Source organism: Oreochromis niloticus, linkage group LG10, assembly GCF_001858045.2.
Source record: "Oreochromis niloticus isolate F11D_XX linkage group LG10, O_niloticus_UMD_NMBU, whole genome shotgun sequence".
Lineage (NCBI taxonomy): Eukaryota > Metazoa > Chordata > Actinopteri > Cichliformes > Cichlidae > Oreochromis > Oreochromis niloticus.
Genome location: NC_031975.2, coordinates 20,966,739 through 20,992,860, shown reverse-complemented (window position 1 = coordinate 20,992,860; position 26,122 = coordinate 20,966,739). Strand labels below are relative to the sequence as shown.

General features: G+C 37.1%; 1 protein-coding gene across 1 annotated transcript in view; it reads left to right on the top strand.

The window, feature by feature from the left end:
• The first annotated feature begins 610 nt into the window (after nucleotides 1–610).
• gabra6b (gamma-aminobutyric acid type A receptor subunit alpha6b) overlaps nucleotides 611–26,122 on the top strand; it is a 29,956-nt gene continuing 4,444 nt past the window's right edge. Inside the window, exons 1-9 of the mRNA XM_005452556.4 lie at nucleotides 611–878; nucleotides 1,030–1,154; nucleotides 1,547–1,614; nucleotides 2,607–2,827; nucleotides 4,288–4,370; nucleotides 4,568–4,711; nucleotides 5,015–5,167; nucleotides 9,729–10,006; nucleotides 17,341–17,597. Of these exons, the coding sequence (XP_005452613.1) occupies nucleotides 793–878; nucleotides 1,030–1,154; nucleotides 1,547–1,614; nucleotides 2,607–2,827; nucleotides 4,288–4,370; nucleotides 4,568–4,711; nucleotides 5,015–5,167; nucleotides 9,729–10,006; nucleotides 17,341–17,597 (1,415 nt within the window). The 5' untranslated portion in view covers nucleotides 611–792. The remainder of the gene's footprint in view (nucleotides 879–1,029; nucleotides 1,155–1,546; nucleotides 1,615–2,606; nucleotides 2,828–4,287; nucleotides 4,371–4,567; nucleotides 4,712–5,014; nucleotides 5,168–9,728; nucleotides 10,007–17,340; nucleotides 17,598–26,122) is intronic.

Below are 26,122 nucleotides of genomic sequence, written 5' to 3'. Positions count from 1 at the left end.
TTTTTTTCCACACATCTTGCACAAAATGTGCTACTGGAAACTCAACTGTATTGTGCAGCAGGGTGCAATTTCTTGAAGTGCGCTTTCGCAACAGAAATAAATTCATGTGAACTCAGTTCTGACTTTTACAGTATGGTGTTTCCCCCCCCTTGTTCTGGGTCTGTGGAGTTTGAAGGTGCACTAAATGTACCTACCGCCCACTCCACTCAACCACCTAACTACTATATGAATCATGCTTTCGCTCTACTTGCAGTTTTCGGGTTTTGCATGAACAAAGTCCCGCGATTACACACACACACACACATACACACAGAAAAAAATGAATTTGAAATCATTCTGAACTCAAAAAGGTCCCTTGCTATACTGTCCATTGATATAACAGTATTGTATTTGGGCAAGCTCTCTTCCTCTACTTCTCCCTCCTCCCCTTCTGTATCTCTCTTCGCTTTTTTCTTTTTCATCGTCTTTAAAAACACAAATAAATAAATAAATAAAGGACGACATTCTTCGTCATTTAACCTTCAAAACGATCTAAATAGCAAAGTTGCCGTCGAGACCGGTGTATTCCCTGCAAATTGCTTTGTCCCGTTAACGTTAAAGCTCGCGTCGTTCTTCCTCTTCACTCTCTTAAAAACTCTTCAGGTTTTTCCAGCTGAGCGATTCAGGCTGAGGCGGGCGCAACCGCACTAGAGGGGAAGTCAAGTCGTGCCGGACTGGCGCGGTATCCTCGCACGGTTTACAAGTAAAGCAAGACCGGACTCGCGTTTAATAATGCTTTGAAAATGATGGAATATGCTGATTTTAAAAGTTGACCTGGGATTTCTAGTTGTCAGGTGTCGAGGCATGGCTTTCCTTGTAACTTGCTTATTTTTGTCTTGGTGAGTATGGCAACTCTTTTCTCTGCATGTTCTCGGACTTTTACGCATCTTAACCACAGACTGTGGATGCTTGTGCCTTTGAGAAACTCAGTATATTCAACTGATTTTCTGTCTGTTGAAATGAGCTTTGAGCAGTGCATATGTACTTTAGTTACAGTGCTAGCAGTGTTTGGGGAAATCAGCACAGTGAGACCAGTATATATTTGGATAACATCACGCGTATATTGGATAGATTACTGGATGGCTATGACAACAGACTGCGACCTGGATTTGGAGGTATGCTAATGGACGTATTATATTGTATTTTGTATAATATTGCCTCATGATGATTAGATCCATATCCTTCCTTAAAGGATAAAGTTTTACTCAACTAGTTGTGTGTAGCTCATCTAGTTTACGTTATCTCTTATCCGTTTTCCCCCTCTTACATTATAATAAAATCACAAGTTTACTATTAGAAACTGTTCATAAAATTATCATATCTAAAGCATACTGTTTTGTTGTGTGTTAAATACGTTTGATCTGATGTGGTTATTTTAAGTCTATAAATGGCACATTTTATACATATAACTTTATTCCTTAACCTCTTTATATTTTAAGAAATTAACAAATAATCTTGTCCAAAATTTTTGTCTGCATCAAAGCAACCACTTATCTTTCTGCTGTAGGTCCAGTTACAGAGGTCAAAACTGACATCTTTGTCACCAGCTTTGGACCTGTTTCGGATGTTGAGATGGTATGTCAACTATGCCGACCACTGAAGTACTGATATAGGATACACAAGGAAAAATATGTGGATGTTATTCACATACATGTGTTTGGTCGATTGTAAACAAAGAGCATGTGAAAACAAGATTTCACTGCAATGTATATGGTCTCTCAACCTCAACTCATGTTACTCCCAGCATTCATTATTCCAACATTTGGGCAGGATGTCATTAGTGCAGCTTAGGATTTTAATCTGGTTCACAATCCCCCCCCTCCTCACTCCACCATAGCGATGTGGCTGATGTTAGGATGGAATAGGCGGGCTACTTCTGCCACAGGATAGGCTGAGTGATGTATGTCTGTTGTACTCTACTCTCTTTGGTCTTAAGCTTTAGATACTGCTACACAGCCTCTAAAGCCTACTAGAACTGCCATGTGATATGCTAGGGGCAGTTCTATAGAGGGGTATGTAAAGCTTTTAAAGGGAAGCAAGGCCATCCATGTGATCTAAAAGCTGGATGGACTCATAATACTGACTTACTGCTGACTCTACAGATGAAATAAACTCTGTCTATTTTAACTGTGTATTAATAATGAATTACTCAATCAGTTCACTTAACTTTCAGAGCTGGTAGGGAATAAAACATGGAAAACAGAAAAGGTAAATTTGCAACAATTGAAGAAAAATTGTATATATATATATATAAAGGTGACCAAAGTGTACGTTATGCTATGTCTTGAGGGTTTTCATCATAAACAAGGTTTTAGTTTTGGCAGTATTGGCATTAATAACAGAATCCTCCAGAAAGAAAAAGAGAGTGAGAGAGAGAAAACAATTCATCACATTGCCAATACTCTATCCAGCAGGTTCCTTCGAAACCATGGCTCACAAACCCATCTGCCATTCTCTCCGGGGGAAGCAGATAATAATGGCAGGAGATAGTAGATGCAGCACCAGCAGTAGGAGTGGTCATAGTAGTAGTAAATAAATTCGTAACCCACGCTCTCACCTCCATCCAGGAATACACCATGGATGTGTTCTTTCGCCAGACGTGGATTGACGAACGACTAAAATTTGAGGGCCCCATTGAGATCCTGCGGCTCAACAACTTGATGGTCAGCAAGATCTGGACACCGGACACATTTTTCCGCAATGGCAAGAGGTCGATCTCTCACAACATGACTACCCCCAACAAGCTGTTCCGCATCATGCAGAACGGAACTATCCTCTACACCATGAGGTAACAGTGCTGGACAGTGAGATTCAAACCTAGCCAAGACCGGAATAGAGCACAGACCTGGATAGCAAATTAGATGAACAGGCATCCAAGAATATGCACAGACATGAAAAGAAACAGCATGCCATTCCAAAAACAAGATATGTGCCATCTGATACTGAAAACAGCCCTGGAAAGCGATTCAAACAAACATGACTCCAGCTTTGTTCCAAAAGGAGATATGTGGAATGGAAAAAAAAGCCCCTAGAGTCAATAATGGCACAAAAACAGATTTTTTTGTTTTTAATAATTAGATTATCTAAGTGGATGAACTCTAAAACATTTAAAAGTAAATAAAAAAAGGCTTTATCTAAGCAAATTTGTAAACTATAATACAATAAAGGGATGGCACCTTTATATCTACATTACAGATTTTAAGAGGGTGGGGTGGGGGGCTGTAGACAAGATGGCAGAAACAAACCAACTTGTTTGTTTTTTTTATTGTTTTTTTACATATATGAAGTAGTGCTACATTTATTGGTTCACTGGCTGAAAAGAAGACACATTTGAAGACTGACAGAGGCAATAGATGTTTAAATAACAAATAAGCTAACTGTAGTTTTGTGAGTACAATGATGCCGTTTCTATAATCTTAGCTTGAATTTTGTCCTCGTGTTAGCTTTAGGTAAAAGATCTTGTACCTGAACTTTTGTGAATTACTTCATCTTAAAGTTTTTAAAATAAAGTAGTTTAACTTGAATCATTTCATTTGGGATCAGTTTCCCTCCTCCGTCTGTGAGCCTGAGAAATTTCCTCAAAGCTCTGATCTGCTTATTAGCTGTGAATTCTTGTATAAACTGTCAATCTGGTAAACAAAAATATTATAACAATACTGTCAGTAGAACTGAATAACCTAAGTCATTTATTACATTAACAATAAAACCAATATAACGTCATTGGAAATGTTTTAACACCTAAGGATATTATTAAGATGTTGTGTTCTGTGAATTTTATAACTTGAATAATTCCAGAGAATCAAATGTGTTTTACAAGTAAAGAAACAAATAAATAAAATAAAATTAATAAAAATAGAAAATAACTTTAAGTTATTATTAAAAATAAAGTTATGAAAATATGTAAGTATATGTTTTACTTACGAGCAGACAACAAACACGGGATTCTTCCTCTGCCATTAAAAAAAATAAAAAAAATAAAAAATAAATAAATAAATAAATAAAAACATCCTTTATGAAATGTATTATCCACTGTTGTCCTTCACCAAGTTGTGTGCTCACCACAGTCAAATGGTCTTGCAGGTTTTAGGTCCTCTATGTTACCAAAAATATTGAATAAGCCTATATTCTGTACTTTTATTTATTTTTTGCTATAATGCTGAATGGCACCACACTTGAAAGAACAGTGTTTATAAAGCTAGTATGAAATATAAATCATACACTTAATTAAACTGTTTTCTATTCCTACAGATTAACTATAAATGCAGAGTGCCCCATGCGTCTGATGAACTTCCCCATGGATGGCCATGCCTGCCCACTTAAGTTTGGGAGTTGTGAGTTAGTTTTTTTTCAGTCTTACTCACCGGACAGATGGTGTCACTTTCAATCACTGATCACTCTGTCACTGAGCAAATGACTGACAAGATATCGTCAAAGATCTTAATTTGAAATGCCATACATATGTGTGTATGTGTGTGTGAATTTTTGAAAGTTTTAATTTTTAATCTCCCTTTTTATCCATGCTGTCTAGATGCTTACCCTATCAGTGAAATTGTGTACACATGGAAGAAAGGTCCTCTGTCATCTGTTGAAGTGCCACAGGAATCATCCAGTTTGCTGCAGTATGACCTTATTGGTCAGACAGTGTCCAGCGAGAGACTAAAATCCAATACAGGTGAGCAGATGTTTAACATCACCTGTCATAACGAGTGCGCAGTGGTCACTGTGTTAAAACTAAAACCTGCTAAGGACACTTTTTGAGTGGATTTGCAAAACCTTTATTAAGGATTTGCTTGAGCAATATATAGAGTTATGTCATGCATGAACTTGCATTCTTTTTAAAATGAATGCAATTTCATCATAAATAGAACAATACTTTTCACCAGTTGGTATTAATAGACTGGTGTATTCATCAGATGGCAACCGTGTCAAATAAATTCTCAGCACTGACAAATCTCTTTGGTATTTACTCTTCCAGGTGAATATGTCATTATGACCGTTCATTTTCACCTGCAAAGGAAAATGGGCTTCTTCTTGATTCAGACTTACATTCCCTGTATCATGACTGTCATCCTGGCCCAAGTCTCATTCTGGATTAATAAGGAATCAGTTCCAGCTCGGACTGTGTTCGGTAAGAGCTCCTTAAATTCACATACTCATTTAGTGTATAAACTTCAATGTGAGTTTCAAGATTAGAAAAAAATATCAGAAAAAGGGATTTTGATGTAGACTATAGAGCTAACACATTTCACACAGCCATTTACTACTTGGATTGAAATATTTGGAACGCTGAAGAACATTTTCAGTTCGTCTTCCAAAAATAACTCTGGCAAATTTTTGTAAATATTTTTTTTCTAAGTCAGGTTTTCTCAGTTCTAATTTTGCACGATTGCAGTTATATAATAGTTTCAGATTATGACAGAAAGTGAGTGCACATTAATTAGCTGAACAAAATAGCCAAGGATACATTATCCATTATTTTGTAGTGGCTTACTTATTTTTAGTAAAGTACCAAAGTATCAAAAAGCCAAATAATAAACTGTCTGGATTTATTGACTTGGACAACCCACTGGTTGACCCCACGACTCCTGATTCTCACTTTACAAACTTTAAGCAAGTATATTTTCTCTGTTTGTTGCACCCTAAATTAAACTGCAATGAGCTGTCTTTAAAATGAAACCTCCTGCAATAGAACAAAGACCACCACAGTCATCACAGTCAGTTTTTACCTTCATTATCTCTATTCCTCCTCCACTGTGGTGGAGCTGAATTAATTGGGAATAGATATCCTTTTTGAAATTGGTCATGCAAGGGCCGAGAGGGGGAGGATGTTTACTTGGCCCTTTTCCGAGCACTCACAGGTTCCGCTTGCTCACATTACATTACGCTACAGTTGCTACCAAGCTCTAGCCTCAGGAGCAGCAAGGGTGAGATACACTGAACAAAAACAGAGATAGACTAAGAGGAATGACAGCAACAGAAAGACAGAAAAAGCACAGATGCAAAAAGTGAGGATAATGTGCAAAAGTGCACAGATTTTGCTATCATTTTTAACTGAATTTCCCATTATTTGTAAAACTCAAGATGCAGCTGTGCACAGAAGCAGTGCTAGCCCTTGTCTTTGGAAACGAGCCAGCGCTCCAACAAGCCTCCATCTCCTTCAGAGAATAGATCCCCGTCATTAATGTTTGCATGGAAGTTGAAGCCTCATGTAGAAAGCACATCTGTGGCAACTCATTAGCCTCACTCATCCTGCTGTTCTCAATTCACTCAATACTGGCTGGAATGAAAAGATACAGACAAGCAAAAAAAACCAAAAACCCCAAAACCTGCTCATTCTCAATCTAGGACAGAGGACACAAGAGATTTTGTACAAAACAAGTTGCATTGCAAGTGATGGCCAAAAAGCCACTGCTTGAATAAATTGAATTAACACACAAGTTTTGGGTTGTGGCTAAAAGATAGACAGTTTAGTTAAGTTTGAGAAGAACAGAGAAGTTATAGGTGACCTATAGGTGTAAGAATATTAAACATACCAAGAGTGCAAAACAAACAATTATTGTGTCTATAAATTCATAATTCATTTATGAACTTTAAACACTTCTTTGACTTCACAAGACATACATTTGCTACAACAATAGAAAACAGTGAATAGTTGTGTGTATTAATCGGATAATCATTTTTTGGCAGGTAACCAGAGCTAGTGCACTCTCATTCTTTTCAGACGCACCCTAGGTTGTTTTGTTCTGGAGACAGGCCCGACACTGACAGTGCATTAAACCATACCATGTTGCGTGCTGAGTTGTCAACAACCTAAAAGCTGAAAGTCCCTTGAGCACAAGTCTTACAGACTTAATTGAGTGTGGCCTAATTTGTACCTTGCTTTTTTCCTATAAAAGCCCATAAATGCCCCAAGCATTTCATTTCTATCCTGTCTTTATACTTCATCCCTCTCCCTCCCACACTCTTTCTTTCTTTTTCTTTTGCCTCTCCCTCCTACCCTGACAGGCTTTCTTTCCATGTTCCTCCTCCCTTTTGCAATCATTTAACTTGTGCTTCAGATTGAAACAGTCAGACTGGTTGACTGTTGGAGGAGGTTGCATCTTTTACCATCAAAGTGCTGTGTAGAAAATGTTTTTGAGACATTATTAGGTGCATTAAAACCCCCATAAGTTCCTACAATGCTAATGAAAAGTGCACAGCTACAGTGCACATTTGGTAAAGCATGGGAACAGTGTTCAATGGCCCTTTATCCCTGCTTGCTTTAGCTTGATGAAAGTGAATTAGATATGTACTTTGGTAATGGGCTATTAAAAGAGATGTTCATTGTCAGCATCTTTATCTGACTTAATAAGGAAGGAATCTGGGTGGGAAAAGGGAAATCTTATCCAGTGATTAAGAACTACGGATCATTTCTATTTATGAATTAAGTCATTTTAGGGGCTATGTTTTAAACGTTATATCTAAAATGCACGTGTAATGGAGCTTTTGTGTGATAAACTACTCTTCTCCCAAATGAAAATTACTTAAAAAAAAAATAAAAAAAAATAAAAAATAAAAAAAAAATATATATATATATATATATATATATATATATATATATATACTCAAAGGAAATCTGTTAGTCTTAGTCTAAGCTTCAAGTTCCCACATGTTCATTCTTGCTTCTGATCATCTCTCTCCATCATCTTGTCCGTAGCTCATATTAGACAAGCAAACAAATATTAGCAAATACTATACAGCCTGGATGGCTTTCTCCAGAATGTTTATAGATATTCGGTCTCTTTTTACCGACGTGCCAATGTGGGGGCAGGGGTTAGTCTGCTTATGGACAGATTAGCATTCCCTCAAGTGACTTTTTGGCAACACTTCCTGATTTGAAATGCCACATTCTAGTTATATGCCATAAAACAGGACTGCTGCCACATGTTAAAAATATTCCATGGGAAAAAATATGCTCTGCTTGGCTCTGTTATTTTCTTGTTACATCATATACACATATATTTAATCAAAGATTTATGCCATCAACGTCTTAACTAGTGTTACACAGTATCTTTTGTTGTATGATGTGCAATGTGCCTTTTTTTAAAAGTATATCTTTCTCTGTAATATTTATAACACGATGCTAAGATTTCCATTGGGACCTGGAGGTGCAGGATTAGAAATGAACAGCTGAAATGAACAGAAAAGAACAGCTCAGGTTCAGTAATTTCAAGGGAACGTAAGAGAAAAGGATGACATGGTATGAACATGAGAAGAGGATGGACAGGGGGTATATTGGAGAAAAGATGTTAAAGATGGAGCTGCTAAGCAAAAGGAAAAAAGGAAGACCACAGAGAATGTTCATATATGTAGTAAAGGAGGACATGCAGAGGGTAGGGATGATAGAATTGAATATAAGTGATGAGGTGAAATTGAGGCAGATGATCCACTGTGGCAACCCCTAAAGGAAGCAGCTGAAGAAGAAGATGTATAAAAGTGTCAAGTTAGCTTATTATGATATTTATCAGTAACAAGTATGAGTCCATCATGATGGTTTGTTTGCAGTTTCATCATGGATACTGCTGATACTATTGATATTTTGATGAAAGTATAAAGTTGAAATCTCAAATTTAGCAACTGTATGAAGAAACTGTAAGATTTTTCCCAATATCTAGGTTAACAGTCACTGGACTGAATTAATGGTGATTTAGTTTTATGTCACACACAAAATAAAATATCTGTACATCTGCATAATATGAACTATAATATAATCAGGTTTTCAAAACAATGCCTAAGACCAGATAAAGATGGTCAGATATTTTACAAAAATGTCACACTTGATCATTTCCTTCTTTAGGAAAATGTCCCAGTATTGCATATTTGTGTGTGGATTGTTACTGTCAGTGTCTTTTTTTTTTTTTTTTTTTTTTTTTTTTTTTACTTTTTTTTACTTTTTGTGAAGCAATGAACACCTAAACATCCAGTTTTCTCAAATCAATGTTTACAGAAGTGCTTCAACTTTGCGTTGTTAGTGGGCTTCCTCATGAACTGCTTGTCCAGATCCTTCCACATCATTTCTGCTGGATTTGTCAGAACCTATACCTGATAATTCCAAAAAATAATCTTTCTTTTACTGCAAAAACATTTTGGTAGAACGACCAATCAGTGTTTGTTTACTGGTTGTCTTTTTCTTTAATGTTTTCTCTGGTAAAATTAAGAATTTATTGTTCCATCACTGATGGCAAGCTACCCTGGATCAGATGCACCAAAACATGCCCAAACTACAATACTCCCACCACCATGTTTCACAGATGGGATAAGGTTCCTTTGCTGGAATGCAGTGTTCTCCTTTCTCCAAACATAAACTTCTCATTTCAACAAGAAAGCTCAATTTTTGACTCATATACATCAATAAAATGTGTTCAGACAGCCCTTTGGCTGGTAATCTTTAGCAAACTGCAGGTTTACAGTGATGATCTGTTTGAACAGCAGTGCTTTCTCTTTAAAATCCTGACATGCGTAAAATAGTTTTTTCTTTTTTTTGGTGTTAAACACCATCGTAATAAGTGGTGTGAAGATTTGGGTAAAATGATAAATGATTTCTAAGATTTGATCTACAGATTTTGAGAAAAAAAAAGCTCAATTTAAACAGGCAGGCTCAGCATCCTTATTTAACAATATATCTACTGCTGTCTCCTTCCCATATGCAGGTATCACCACTGTCTTGACGATGACAACACTCAGCATCAGTGCCCGCCACTCACTCCCTAAAGTCTCCTATGCCACAGCCATGGATTGGTTCATTGCTGTTTGCTTTGCCTTTGTCTTCTCCGCCCTGATTGAGTTTGCAGCCGTCAACTACTTCTCCACCTTACAGGCCAACAGGGAACACCGGAAAGCAGCGGCCATGAAGGCAGCAGCTCAGGAGGCAGCCGCTGCAGCCGCAGCTCCCGCTGTGGCCGCAGGGAATGACGTAGAGGTGTCCTCAGTAAGTCTAGCTCACCTTTTCAAACTTCTGTTCACATGTGTCAATAAATATTCTGATAATCAACTAATTGAAGATGACCAGCCTGCTGTTGTTGCTTTCAGATAAAACATCTTAATATCACTTAATATCACAAAAGTAAAGAAATACCACCTTTACTTTTTTGCTTTTCTTTACTTAAACCAATAAAGGACATGCAGAGAGTGATGGTGTAGTATTAGCTCCAGCTTTAAACATTAGAAATTGGTTAATCCCAGCAAATGAATGAAGCATGGCATTTAAAAAATGTGGCTCAGTAGCATCTGGCTAATACTAAGCAAAGTGTATTTATTTATTGTTTTTGCACTAATTGCTCTATGAAATGGCTTGCACATATTGATATATGCTCCTGTTTGAATTACACAAATTCTAGAAATTTACTTATTAGTTTTGGTGTTTCTGAATTATAACTCACGGAAGGTGGGAAGCAGTTTTTTTGCGAAGTATGAGCCATTTGTTTGGGAAGGGCTAAAAACGCTAAAATGAGTTGGCCAAAAGTGCTTCTGGTTCTAAGGTTGAGGTATATAACATGTGCATTATGACATCATCTCTATATATTGTATATCAGGCTCTTCTCCCCACTCGTTGTGTTTATTTAGATCTGAGGTTTGACTTGACTTTCGGTATCTTGCTAAGCTTCTGTATTTTTTTTCATCCTGTCTGGCTTGTGTTTGTCTCTCTCTAGCTGACGAAATCCATTCTTTGCTCTGTGCTATTATATAACAATTCAGTGTTTCATTCTTTTCTCAGTTTATGTTGGCTCTGTCAGCATGACATAAGCACACCTGTGTGGCAAACGGAGAGCAGTAGATAAAAAAAAATAGTAATTGTGTTTAAAAAGGCGAGTACTACAATATGCAACCTTTTGTTTAACCTACTTTGAATATAATTCTTGAATTCTGAGTTGTCTAATCCTGAGTTAGAAAAGAGTTTGCTGAAAAAGACCTGAATTACCTGAACACCTGAATTTTTTTTAGTTAACTCTGACTATAGACAAGTAAGTGTGTGACGAAGTTGTATGTATAATGAAAAAAGCCATTGTTAACTGAGCTCTGATACAATGATTCATGATGGCAGTGATATAAAGAGCAGAGCTGTCATTTTATTCCAATGAAATTTGAGCAATTAATTTATTCTTACATCTAACTTGAAAAACAGCAATGAATCACACAACTTGAAATTTAATTATTCAAATTTAGTTCAATTCATTTCTGATATTTACAATAGGAGTTATCTTAGAGCACTCTACACTGTAAATAAAGCCACACTGTAGGAAAAATATAGGTACTACTCCCTACGAAAACCCATGTGGGGAGAAAACACATATTCAAACTATATTCTGTCCATAGTATAAAATTATTTAAACCACATTTACTTCAGTTTTATGATCCTATAGTTGTTTCTGCTTCATGCCAGCGATGACAAAAATATTTCATCACTATGACCGATATCTCCATGACAAATGATTGTTCATTGATCAATGTTTAAAGCTTAGTCTGTACTTATTGCGTCAACACAGTGTGCATCAAAAGCCATGTCACTACTGGAGCCACACACTTTGATGTCTTTTTTTGACTAGTTCTACAACTCCTGTTATTTGTGCCATTTTTTAGAGAATGCTCCATGGACACACAAATGCAAAAAGAGTTAGCTGGAGGTTTTGAGTCTGTATCCATACTGGACCATGTAGGAGTCTTCTTCATATAGCAGAAGACTCCTACATGGTCCATTATTTATTGGAGGGATACAATTACAGAAAGCATCAGACTTTCTACAGAGCAATGTGATGGATCACACAATTGTGCTTGTGTCCAAAAACTGCTTTATTAAATCTTAAAGGCCGCTTTGAAGGAGAAAGAGCAGGTAATCTACTAATTGGAAATTTGGTTGTTTGATCTCTGGTTGCTCCAGTCTGCATGCCAAATATCCTTGGTCAAAGATACTGACCCAGAGTTGCTCTCCAATGCATCCATAAGAGTAAGAATTTTTGTGAATTTTAGATAAAAACACTTACCAAAAAGAAAAAAAATCATAGGAAAATGTACTTGAATGAATGGGGGTGAATGAGGCAAGTTTTATAAAGCACTTTAAGAAAAGCGGTATATAGTCCATAATGGTAGTAATGCTAGTCCATTAACCAACCTCTTTTATTTTCATATTTGTTGTTTATCCTCTGTTTAGTGAAGATTTAGTTTGCATTCCAATTTATTAATATTAGAAATGTTCCCATTTTAGTGTTACGGCAGATGTTCGTGTTTTTGTTCCCTCTATTTTTTACAGAAAATTCTTTAAGCTGCCTTATAATTTAAAGAACTTTGTTTTGCTACATAAGTATTGTCTTCAGTCGAATATCTAATAAAAACAACTATAACAATATTTTAAAAAAATGTTTAACAGCAAAGCCTTTCAGAAAAGACATTTAACAAATAAAATAAAAAAAAACATAAGAGAAATACCAAATTACCTGAAAAAAATCTTTAATTTTTGTTTGTATGTAAATGAGAAAGGCAGGCTTTAACAAGTGCAGACCATGCCAAGTCCCTGCTGCATACATGAAGCAATCATATCAATGCAGTGTTTGTGATATATTGTGAAATTCTGCAAAGAAAATTAAAGGTTGTTCTGTGAGCAATGGGAGACCTTACCCCTGCTTTAGCATGTCGGTCCTGCTTGACAAGAATGGATTTGATTCTACTTTTAACCTTTTTTCCTTAAATTCTTTCTGTTGTATTTGTTCTTCATTGCCTTCTCATTTGCCACATCTACAATGTAAACAGAACACAATACATGAAAAACCAGAAAATCATGCTTTTGTTTGTAACTTATCCATGCTTCCATCTCACCCTTTTTATCATTTAAACGTTACAATATTGCTTTTCCCTGCTTCCTCTCTCTGCTCCATGCTTTGCTACTATTGTAAGACCTCTATTGTCTATTTCACACACATGCACACACACGTACACACACACACACACACACACACAAACACACACACACAGATCTCCCTTCTGCGTCTCTCCTGCTACTTTTGCTTGAATGTGCTGTCCACACACAAACAGTGAAACATAACAACCTTCACTTTTTCCAGTTTTGCACTCACATAACTTACATGCAGATATAATCTGCAACACACACCTAACCAACCCATGTATATACATCATCTGCAACAAACTATGTCCCCTGCATCCATATAGTTCACTCATCGCTTTCAACAATGTCTTATCTATCCATCTAGCTACAGTATATCATCCATCCAGCCCTTTCTCCCAGTCCTTTATTCATCCCTGTAACTGTGTGATAACCACAGAGAGTGACACGGGGAGACAGCCAGTGGCTCAGTGAATGATGTTGCTGCCGATTATGTAAGAGCCATAGATTAAGGGAATATCCAGCATATCACTGCACGCTCACAAGAAGGAGGGCAACCACCACCACAATAAAGCAGAGAGGGGGCTGAGAAAGCAGGCACAGTCCATTTAAAAAAAATAAATAAATAAATAGTTTTTTTTTATATGGAGCAAGATGGAGAGATGGATGATGGGCCAGTGTGGTTTGTTTTTTGTGTTTTGTGTGAGTGTGCATTCATGTGTGTGTGTGTGTGTGTATGCATTAAAGTTACACTGAGAGGAGAAAGGGAGTGGGAGGGATGCATCATGGAAAATGACTGCTTTCACCAAATATGTAGGAGGAAAGACTCTTTATTACATAGAAAAAAAAAACACAACAATGGTGTATCACTGGGAATAGAAATAGCCATCTACCAGTCACGATTTAAAAGACCATGACCTGTTATGACTGTCAAGTAAAACACAGCAGGCATGGAAACCTTACAAAAGCAAATTGGTTCATTTAATGAATCAAATATACAACTGTAAACATAATGGAGAATAGGAGTGTTTATCAGTGTGAGTAACGGATGCTGAATGCATTTCCAGTGGTGAGTAGGTGGTGCAGTATGTAGTGCTGGAAATGAAGAAAATATTTTTTTCATATTAAGAGAAAAAAATAAGGTGAGAGATAGAAAGATGTGATCTTTATGCAGAGGTTGAGCCACGGGTGCTTGCAATCACAGAGTTTGAAAAGACTGCTTGGACGATGAGACACTGATTAAATCAGGAGAAGTTTTTGGAAATTCTTTTGCTGTCCTGTCGGCTTAATAACTAGACTGAAAGGATTTTCCGGTTCGGGGATCAACACTAACTAAAAAGTAGCATCATGGATTGTGCCTAACATTAGTTTAGTAAGTATATCGTTATGAAGTAACACTTGTTGAATGCATTGATTACAGCTATTTATTTAGAAACTTCTATTTCTACATCATCTAGCAGTCTTCAATCCACCCCCCCCCCCCCCCCCCCCACACACACACACACACACCTATTTTTGCACTCTATGATAATTCTGTATGTGAAACATGACCATAAATATCCACCTTTATCAACGGTATTATTAAATGATAATTTAGTCATGGTAATTCGATGGACATCCAATTTTTGGAGAAAATTCTGCTGTGAAAAACAGTGAAAAACTGTTATCTTTCAGTCAACATGAAACAAGAAATAATCAAACCATCAGGAACCAGCGCTACATGAAGCTTACATCTCTAGCCTATTCATTATTTAGTCAGCACAGTTAAAGTTTCCAGGCCTAAAATGACTGCCTGCCAGGCTTAATCATTGGGAAATTTTGTATTTTTAAGAACTTTTTAGACACAAGCTACAACCATTAAGCCAGTTAATGTATGTCATTAGCCTACTTTCACTTCCCATAATGGCAGAAGTGTAGGAAAGTTAAGTAACTTTCCCACACAGTATGTAGAACTGCATGCCTCCCACTGTTTCCCACCAACTCTTTATTGAAATTTTCAGAAGTCATACTAGTAGCAGTTTTGCAATGTAATTTAGTCATGTAAGTTAATTTAGACATATAAACTGTGCAACTGTGCCTTAAACTGTGCAATCACCTTGAGCAACCATGCTATGATTCAAAGAAGTCATCTGAATTCGCTTCGCCCAGGGCAAGATCTCTGTGTTACTGAATTTGCGAGGTTAAAAGAGCTATGTTGTCACCAGTGTTTTTGAAGGCTTTGATATATGTGTGAACAATGTGTTTTTTATCCTTTCTCTGCCAGTAATCTCTTGGCATGGTACATAAAAGTAAAAAAAAAAAACCAGTTTTGTGAACCCTTTGTGAGATTTATATGATCTAAATGTGCAAAATGACAATGATCAGGAAGTTTTTGTCTTTTCATTCATTTATCTGTATCCTTCGGTGGTTCATCTTATTGGATCATAACTGTTGTGTGTGACTGTGCGTGTAATGTCCATGGCTTTTAATTTGTAATAATTATTTACATATATACACCCACTAACATCCAAACACCCACAGAGATGAGGCTCCTTAGTGGACAGAAAGTGAAATCTTGCTGTCATTTACTCCCTCGCACACTATGAAACATAAACACACTCATGTGTAGCTCTTAACCTGCTCTACTCATGGATACCCACATCCAAACATGATCCATATATCCATCAGTCAGCACCCAACCTCTCTGTGAGTCTGTTGAAAACTAGAGCAGTGAATAAGGGACAAGGACTTGATCTCCCATGAGATTTAAGAGGAAGCCAAGAGATCCTGTTGTCATCATGAGCAATAGCTTGTCATTTGGCTCAACTGCAGACATGTGCAGTACACCATGCAGAAGTAATGCATGCAGTGTGTGTACTCACTGCATGGTCTTACCTAAAAGGGAAACAGAAACAGGTAGCTGACATTTGAAGCTACAGCCTGGTGTTGTGAAGCATACAGTACCCCACTCACAGATAAGAGGATACACTATTATTCAGTGAAGAGTGAACTTAACCTCGAAAATGACTGGTGGTAATGGTGGTTAGATCATCGGGACCTGCTCTCTCTCTCTCACACCTTCCCCAGTGTTGCTATAGAATTTTACAGAGCTTGATATATTGATCAATCCCATAATAATACAGCTTAAAGAGAATAGAAAGGTTTAAAATGTTGCTCAAACATTTGCTTTTTTCTCTTTGTCCAACACCTCCATATCAAATGTTTGTGACTTGCACTCCTGTGAACTGCCTCAAATGATAAACACATTTAAAGCCCCAGACTTATAATATATTAAGATTTTGCAGCATGATTGCACTACTCAGCATAGCTGCCATGGAATGACTGACAAATATTTTACATTCAATTTGATTCAGTATTAATGTTGTTAATAACTCTGACTTAACTGCTAATGTATTTTTAGACTGGCCACCATGGGTTTTTTGGAATGCTTCCCCTAAGCCTTAGGATTGTAACAGTTTAATAGTTTCTTAACCTGTAGAGGAGCATGTAATCCTGTAGCCTCACAAATCCTGCCTAAATCTCACAAGTTCAGTTTTTGTTCCAAGACTGCCAAAAATATCCACACTGAAGTGAGAAACACTGGATGCTTTAGTAAACTACTAGGAGTTTTTCCCCCAAAATAAAATGTAAAGAACTGTTCAAACTCTGCTCTGCAGTAAATATTGTTCTAGAAAATTGCAAATTTAACAAGGAATATATTTGAAATTTCCATGTAAACAAAAAGTACCCTATAAAGCATAAATATGGCACAAAACAGCATATATATAATAAATATAAAATTATATTTTTATAAAGTTCAGTGCTTGCTCAGTGAAACTGCTGATCAATAAAAGGCCATCAAGGAATGACTGTATTTTTTTTTACGCTGAAATTTGTTCCTTTAAAAGGGAACGTGCTCTTCAGCCGTGTTCTTTCTCTCTTACTCTACCTAGAGGCAACACATTGTTACTTGACCCATTTTCCAGATGTACACTCCCCTTACTTTCTGTACACATACTGTATATGATTTACAACTATTGGAGCAGGGAGCATGTGCTGCAATCACACTAGTTTACTGAAAGTTGATGAGGCATGAGAAACCCATGCGTCAATATATTGAGCTTCTTTTGTTTAATATGGTTTGTTTGCCTCCCACAACTACACCAGCCTTGACAGAATGGGCTGAAGTTTCAATCAAAATCAAAACATCATTGATTTTCTTTGCTGGGTGTAATTACTGTGATACTCATACTCATTTTAGATATAGATCTGAAAAAAACATATGGACTTACAGGAGTTTAAATACGCCACTATCATCAGAATGGATTTTTCCTTTTTTCCTTATTTCCTCCCTTAACACTAACTAGCACTGATGTTATAAGATACTGACATTATATCCTTTTGGTTTTCCCTGGTCTTTACTTTGTATCGTTCTTATTTTCCTCTCCAAGGTGGATGCCAGTAGTGTGCTTAAGAAGAGGATGAACTCCACCCCGATGTTTGAGCGTCCTGCCAAGACATTTCCCAACCCACCGGTCAATGCCCAAGCATTCCTCCAGCAAGGTTCGGCTGTACCGGCCAACAATGTTCTGACTGGCACCAGCATCATCGACAAATACTCACGCATCCTTTTCCCCCTTTCGTTTGGCGCCTTCAACCTGGTCTACTGGATTGTCTATCTCACCAAGGACACAATGGAGATGTCCAGGTGAACAGATGGCATGTTGTTACAAATGATTCCAGGATTTGTTTTTATGTGTATGTAGAGAGACAACAGAGAGAGATTTTAGGATGACTACTGCCTTACTGAATATAACCGAATGGGTTTCTTTCCCCCACTCGGCCATGAAAGCCCGATGGGATATTGTCGTCAACCTGCTGGGTGGGTGGGCGGGCAGGCGTGGACACCCAAATTTGTGAATGCAATAACTTGAGAACAACGCGACATAGCAGTATCAAATTAACACCATTGGTACACCTACTAAAATCTCACACAAGTTTGAATCTCACAGATCTCAGCCTCAAGGTCAAGGTCAGAGGTCAAGCATTTCTGAAAATTTTGACTGCGATAACTCAAGAAGGAAGTCACCTAGGATTTTAAGATTGACATTGTAGGTGCATCTACTAATAATATTGCATAAGTTTGAATCTCGATGATCTTGACCTCGAGGACAGAGGTCAAGATTTCTGAAAATCTACTAGGAGGCTGTAGGGTAAAACTGACCGCCTCCAGTATTTTTTTTTTTAGTTTAAATCTGGCACAACCTTAACCTGACTACTGCTAAATATATGCAGAGGTTCTGTACTTATAAAAGATATAATGATATATGGAATGTTCATCAAATGATTAACATATGAGCAAGAAAATTATTTGCACTTTACATTACTGCTTGGTAACAGTGTGGTAATAAAAGAGTAATAAGGTGGAAATGACAAGGTAATAATATGGAAATAGGAATTTACTATGACTTAAATACAAATTAATATCAAAGTAATAACTTAGGTAAAGCCACTGATTATGCAATATTGCTGAGTAATAGAGTAATAGAAATAGCTGAGTAATAATAATATTGGGTGACAAGGTGGGTGGGAAGGTGGAGTCTGAAGGCGGAGCAGTGAGGACATTGGATGGGAACTGCAGGTTTGGTGATCAGAGGGAAATATAGACAAGATGATAAACTTTGACAATTTTACTTTTACAATAACTATTTAAAATGGCTTCTTACAATTTGTAGCTAGTGATCGCTCTGTTTTTATACCATCTTTATTCTAGAGCTGTTTTGTCATAATAATATTTTTTTGATGTATTAACTGTTATATTTTTTGTTGTACACTTTGTGTAGTTATTTATTTTAATGTTCACTTTACTCTGTAATTAAATTAATTTTGATCAAAGTAATAAAACCCCTAAAAATTACTTGAAATCAGAAAAATTAGATGAAAATTACCAACTTAACTTCTTTAAGAAATGAGGTCTTTGCCTTTAGTGCTGTTGGCGGTTGTAGTGTTAAAGTCAGTATATAAGATCCAGATTTGTTACTACTTTATTGTTAGCAGGTTATCATATTGTTACCAGTTTGTATCTGAACCATTACCCCCCAGTATCTGGCCCCTTATCACCCAGTTACATAAAATACAGCATAATATTACACAGCTCAATTCACTGACAATACAAAACATTACTTAGTTATAACTTGCCTATTAGTTTGGTAATTAATTTATAATAATTTGGTACTTTCATATTATTACATTATTACCACATTATTACCAAACTGTAATAGAAAGTGCTCGTCACTAAAAAACCTAGTCTTTTCTTTTCTCTGTCATGTTTGCATGCTTCCACAATATGACTGTGTAATCCAGTCCCCATTAAATAATACAATACACAAACATACATACACATTTCTCACAATCAAGAAAAATGTGAGAGTTTTGCCCCGTGTGGTTGTGTTAAACATGCCAGCTGAAGGATGAAAAGAAAGGCAGCATGCTGATTATGTGGACAGGTGGTTCTGGAAGTTTACATTTTGCTAAGTCTCCAAGTGTGTGAGAAATAGTTTATATTGTCTTCCTTATTGGTGGATTTTGTTGCACTTAGGGACTTTGGGCTATTGAGCAAAATATAACTGAAAATATACCCATCTGTGTTCTAAAGTTTGTCTGCTGTGTGTGTGTGTGTACTTGTGTGTTTGTATATCAATGGGTCTCTGTGTGTAAGAGATAAAGAAAGTTAGAGACAGAGAGAGAAAAGAGAATATGGGAATGTGAAGTATTCATTATACATATTGTTTTACATTTTTTTCTCTCTTCATTGTGCGTTTGCTATTCTGGAAGGGCATATATTATTCATCAAATACACAAAGATCTTTCGACTTACAGAGAATTTTTCCAATATGACTTTTTCCAAACGTGTTGGAGACTGGTCACAGGATACTGAACGGACTGCATTACTTAAAGTTTTTATGAGTATGTACTTTCAATACATAATGTACTCTATACATAATGAAATAGGATGAACATGCAATTATCTTCTGTTTCTCTTAGTAACATTACTAAAAATATATTTCCTTGCCATGCATAGATTGCACTTGTAAACAGGCATAATAGCTGTGTGCAAAGCTTTAATGAGCCATGCCTGTCCAAGCCAGAGAAAATAAAGACAAAATAATTAATGTATAATTGCTTGACCTCTTTATAAAGTCATCATTCTCTTATATTTGGGCTAATGTGGTACAAAACTGTGCAATATCTGTAATGGCCAGCAGGGGTTGGCTCTCCTATCTTAAAACAAGTCAAAGTGTAGAGAAGACTAGGATAAAATTAGCCTACTTCACGCACAATTTATTGTCTCAGTCAACATTTCACTAATGACTTAATGGTCTCATTTGGGAATTTCAAGTCATATTGAATGCAAAATTAACTTTATGTTGAATCTGCAGTCACATTAAGTGAAATATATGGTAAAAAGGGACCGCTTGCTTTCTTTATAATTGGCAACTTCATTAATCTACCAGAAAACAACCCTTCTACTCACTTGATCTGTGACCTCAGTAAACACTTTCCTGATAGGTTTATTATCTCAACTGCTAATTTAATGTCTTATTAAAACTTTAATTTATAGTCTAATGAAAATTTAAAGTTTGTTATTGAATAACACATCATGCTAACTTTTTTAGTCAATCCACTTTTTAAATAGTCATTGATCAGACACACACTCTGTATGATGATCTTTTCTTCACTGTTTGCTAAGCTCCCACTAATATTTTGTTTTTCCAAATTTTTGTTCAAATTTTCATACAAAATGTGATCTCAAAGAAATCCTTTAGCTTTTTTGTCAAACATCAGGATTTCTACATATTGGATTCAGCGAAGGAGACAGCTTTCAAACAATACACCTAAAGCTTACACTAAATCAGTTTAGTAAACACCATCAAATCATATATAGGATGTGACTTGAAACAGCAAATTGAGGGGCTAATACTCAAAGCAGACTATATTATGAATACTTACAGTACAGCATAGTAAACTTAATCTGAATCTATTTTTCTGTTTTTTCAGGTGCTGTCTTTTAAATTATATACTGCACATAACTTACAGTTATTGCTGATATAGACAGCAGTCATGCTGCTTCTTGGCTTTGTTATTGCTAAAGCACAAATAGCGCTACGGTTCTTTTTATGACATCAAGAGATGCATTGTGCTCTCTTATATTACATCTGTAGCTCCCGTATGACACTTTGACAGGATGCTGAGATTTATACTAGTTAGAGATAAAAGGGCTCACTTTATTGTGTATGTGTCCAACTTAGTGTGCTTGATTTGTCCCGGCCATATGCTCTAAACAAATGTGTCTGCCTGGTTGTGCGTTTATGTTCACACTATCGATATGCACACTATCAGTGTGCATCAACACTTCTGACTCTGGGGCTTTTCAACTGTGTGGGTTCAGCTCCTTTTATTCTCCTTTTATTCTCCTTTCTTGCTCTTTCTCTAAAAAGAGAAAAGCCCCCGGGCATGAGCTGAGACAAGTCAGATGACATGACAGTGTTGGAAGGCATCGGGATAGCTTTGTGTGACTAACCCGCTTAGTGACACTCTCCTAACTGTTTCTGTTAATTGATAGGGACTGCAAGCTTGAAAGGAGATCCTGACAAACGTCCTGTAGAAAAATTGCAGAGTGACAGCATTTCAGCTCTGGGAATCAGGAGCAATTAAAAATAAGAAAATGGCATATAATAAAGTATGCATGTGTTTCTTTTGGAATTCATGTGCATATGTCACAGAGGAATTTCTTCACATACAGCGCATTTAAGTGTGACTGAGAAAGTGCAGTGAGTGGGGAGGATTGATGAAAGGAAAGAAGGTGGTGATACAATACACAGAGCCCCAGGGCTAATAACTGAAACCCCCAGTGGTCTTAGAAGCAGCTAGTGCAAAGAACAAGTATAACCACAGATTGTCATTCTGATCGATAACGGCTACATGGCTGTAAGAGTTGCATTGTCTAACATCGACAAAAACTGCCACTAAACACGCTTGCTGCAGGTGGTGTTGTAGAGTTGGTTCTTATATTCATCCTTAGATAGATTAGAAGGTCTTCTCCAATACAGAACATCTCATGTCTGAAATCCTACGTGTAAACTTGGCAAGTCAGCAGACAACAACAACCGCAAACAGACCCTGTTTGGGGAAAATAATCTTATTGACAGTGATATGCTGTGAAGAGATGCACCCGTTAAAATGTTATTTTTTCAGCAGTAGATATTACATCTTTGGAACAAAATTACTTCTTTTCAAATCACAGTGGGTCTCAGAGGCAGCAATAAGTTACCATCGGGGTTGGCAAGGGAATAGAGTTACTGGCAGGATGATCAGAGGTTTTTGGTGTGCTCGTCATGTCAGGAGCTGGGCAGTTATCTGCTGAGATGACTTTGAAAAGTAACAGTACTGCACCGCAATCCATTCCATGAAAATAGACAAGTGCAGAGAAAAACTCACAACACTTTTGTTGACATAATGACGATTTCTAAAACACTAAAAACACTCATAAAACATTTCTTGGCCTGTATTTTGTTATTATGATATATATGTAGTTGCTTGATAATTCACTTTTGGCATCTTGCCAACAGACTCACCCAAATGATAACCTTTACAAGTAAAATCACACTGAAATTTGCTGCCAATCTTTATGCCACATGGAAGAATTCATGAATAAAGAGTTTATAAAGCTGCCAACAGTTCACCTTTCTCTATAAAATAAACTGTTTTGTATTGTAAAGTTCACCCTTTTCTCAATTAAACATGCTGATTATCAGCATGGAAGAAGGGAAACATATCAAGGTGGGTGAGTACCTGAATGGTGAATTGCATTTTTACCTAAATTGCTTGTTGTCTGGGATAATTGAGATATATTTGGCTGATATTTTGAGTTGTGGCTAAAGTTGTACAAACTCTGCCTATGATTATAAGTTAAATTACAGTTAAAATAGTGAGAGCGCTACAGATTACGACTGAAACACACTTCACACTTTCACAGTTAACACTTTACATTTCTTTGCTCTTGTGTGCAGCACCACCTACACTAGTGACCTCTTGATTCTCAGTAAGACCCGCATGAATCCAAATATTGTATCCGTTAAATGAAAGTGAGCAGCTCTTTTCATTTCAGAGAAATAAATATACAACTCCAGCGGCCCTAACTGAAAGCAGATAGCTGTGCAAGCAACAGACCCTTTTTCTCTCTTTGTGTCTTTGCTTTCATTATTGAAGGGCCTCCTGCAAAGATGAGGTGAACCAAAAGAAAAGATTTTCGTCTGGTGTGAGTGTATATGCAGGTGGATTTGTGTGCGAGTGTGTGTCTACTTCAGCGAGGATACAGGCATACAAGTGTATAAATGTGCCATGGCAGCAGTGCCTACTGACTGCAGGCTATTTTAATGAATAGCACCATTCAGGGCGAGACATGAAGGAAACAAATTTGCTGAAAACACTTCCTTCCGTGAAGGGCCCCAGCTGGTTGGTTGACTGGTTGCTGGCTGCCTAGCAGGCTAAATGGTGTATGTGTGTCAGAGTGGGTACAGCAGGCGATAAGCCTTGCTCCTCTTTATTGGCCATCAGAGTTCCAGGCTTGAAAAAACAACTTCCCTATTGTTGCTCATAAATCAAAACCACTAAATGCTCTTTCAAACTCAATTCCCATTTTCGACTGCAGGGCCATAGCCATAGCTTTGGTGTAATGATCATTCAATTACAGGCCACTCATACAGGGAGCAAAGAAGACCGATATAAACAGTGATCCCCTATCTATCATTTTTCTCTCCTGGGTCTTGTGAGAACTGTTTACATCTGCCTTTGTCTGTCAAACAGTTTGTGCGAGCTTGGCGTTTATCACACATCTACCTTTGTTTGCATGGAAGCCTGTGTGCACACTCATGCAGAAAAAAAAACACGAGCATTTACAAATCTTAATAGGATAATTTGTTATCAAACAAGAAATCTGTTCGCTTTTTTCTTTTTTTCGCATCGTCTATCACCCCTTGCTCCCATTTGCTTTTTCTATTTCTTACTCTATCTAGTGTCACTCTTTTAAACGCTTCCTTTCTCAGTCACCATCTCTCCACTATATTACCACATCTTCCACTCTGCCACGGTGCACAGTCTGCAGTCTGAATCTTCCTTGATAAAACGGGACAGCCTGACAGGCTAAGCAGAGTGCTGTCCCTCTACCTCATTTTCTCAGCATTAATCACCCAGGCTTTCAACTGCAAAGAAGAGACTTGTCTCTGTGGGACTCTCCCAGTGCTTTGCTGATCAGTCCTCTTTAGCAACTGTACAGATGCAAATTTGTCATTTGGTTACTTGAACAAATGCAGTTAATAAGGAAAGGCAGCCTTGTCTTAAGATAAATGGTGCTGTTATCAAAAGGTCACAAGTTCACTTCCTTTAAGAGCCTGTCTGCAGTTCCTTGACCTGTCAGTGCACCCTAGAACAAGACTGATGATTCATTTTAAGTCAGACTCTTTGAATCTTTTTCTTAAAGACATATGAATTGTTTTGATAGTAAAATATTGTGAGAATGGAATGACAAATGTCGTAGCAAATGCCACATATATAATTTCTGTCACCTGGACACATGCATATTGCAAATTGTTTTGTTTAATTTACGCAGTGTTCCCAGGGGTCGCCAAGTGGGTTTTGCCAAGTGGAGGTAGTGTAGGTAAGGGGGCAACAGGGGAAAAAGACTCATTTACAACTAAGTCTTACTATAATTTTGTAGGGTGTATTCATAGAAACGTTGCTCCTTCTTTAGGTTTTCCTTTGCTCTTTGTCGTACATGCTACACAGTATATGCAGGAGTTACGTGAGATATTGTATTATGGCTGCTTTCCAAAACCTAGCCTTTATAAACATGGAAATTGAGAAGAGTTGCTAAAGAAATTCAAATTCAACTCGACTTCATCTCAAAACAAGTCCTGTTACTTAGCAACGATAATGAATCAAATTTTGGGCAGTTATTTTAGTAATTATTTTGAAACATTATTAAAATTACCCTTCATTTCAATGGTCAGGGGACTATAAAAAATGCATGTACAAAATATCCAAATCCAATCGAATATACTTAAACATTTGTTGACTTTGCCCAAAAATAAGATTTTTTTCACTTTTTCCAGCATATTTGCTGTTATAAAATCTCCCATGAATTTCATTTTCAGAAATTGTTTGAATTTCATGTCTCTCTTTCTTATGATGCTACTGCTGCTACCTAAACCCTACAGTTGTGTAGCAAAGACCACAGTCTGCCTACTGTACAACATGCCCAATAGGTCTATTGCACACTGCCCAGTTTGGCCTGCACCTACTGTCCTCCATGACTTTAAATAAGATGAATTTCAATCATCATTTAATTTGTTGTCAAAGAGATTTCATCATATGAAATTGCCAACTTTAGCAACAAATCATATAGAGATCCATTGAGAGCTAATATGAATTAGTCCTAAGCCTTAAATTTCCAGCTTACCAAATGTCACATGCTGAGCAGCACTTACATTTGAAATTAATCTCTCAGTGTCCTCTCTTTGTTGCATTTTTCTCCACCTAAAGTGGGACGTTTTCAAACATCTTTGTCTTCCTGGAAAATACGTCAACTATGCACAACTAGCTAGCACACAGATTCTGTGCCAAACTGCACAGAGAACCTGTTTGTCAGTGGTGATGTTTGCTGAACTGCAAGAAAGGTTTCATTTGAGATTACCCATAAAAAAGTTATTTTGTTAATGTAGTGCTAGCTAGATGCTGAAGTACTGCTGGTGCAACATTATTGATATCTGCATACTTGTTATTAATCTCTGGTTATCTTCACCAGCATGTCTTTTATCCTGTCTTATTTCTCTCTCCCCAACTGGTCGTGGCAGATGGCCGCCCCTCCCTGAGCCTGGTTCTACTGGAGGTTTCTTCCTGTTAAAAGGGAGTTTTTCCTTCCCACTGTCGCCAAAGTGTTTGCCCATAGCGGGTCATTTCATTGTTGGGTTTCTCTTATTGTAATGTCTACCTTACAACATAAAACGCGACTGTTGTTGTGAGTTGAATTGAATTCAATTGAATGCATAACAGGAATGAATCAGTAGTGGAGAAGGGGGGTGCAGTAGGTAGGGTAGGGTCAAGTGGTGAATTAGCTGTAGCATCAGCTGGAAAGATGGAGTTAGTAAGTTAGGCAGTTTCATACAAAATACTAAC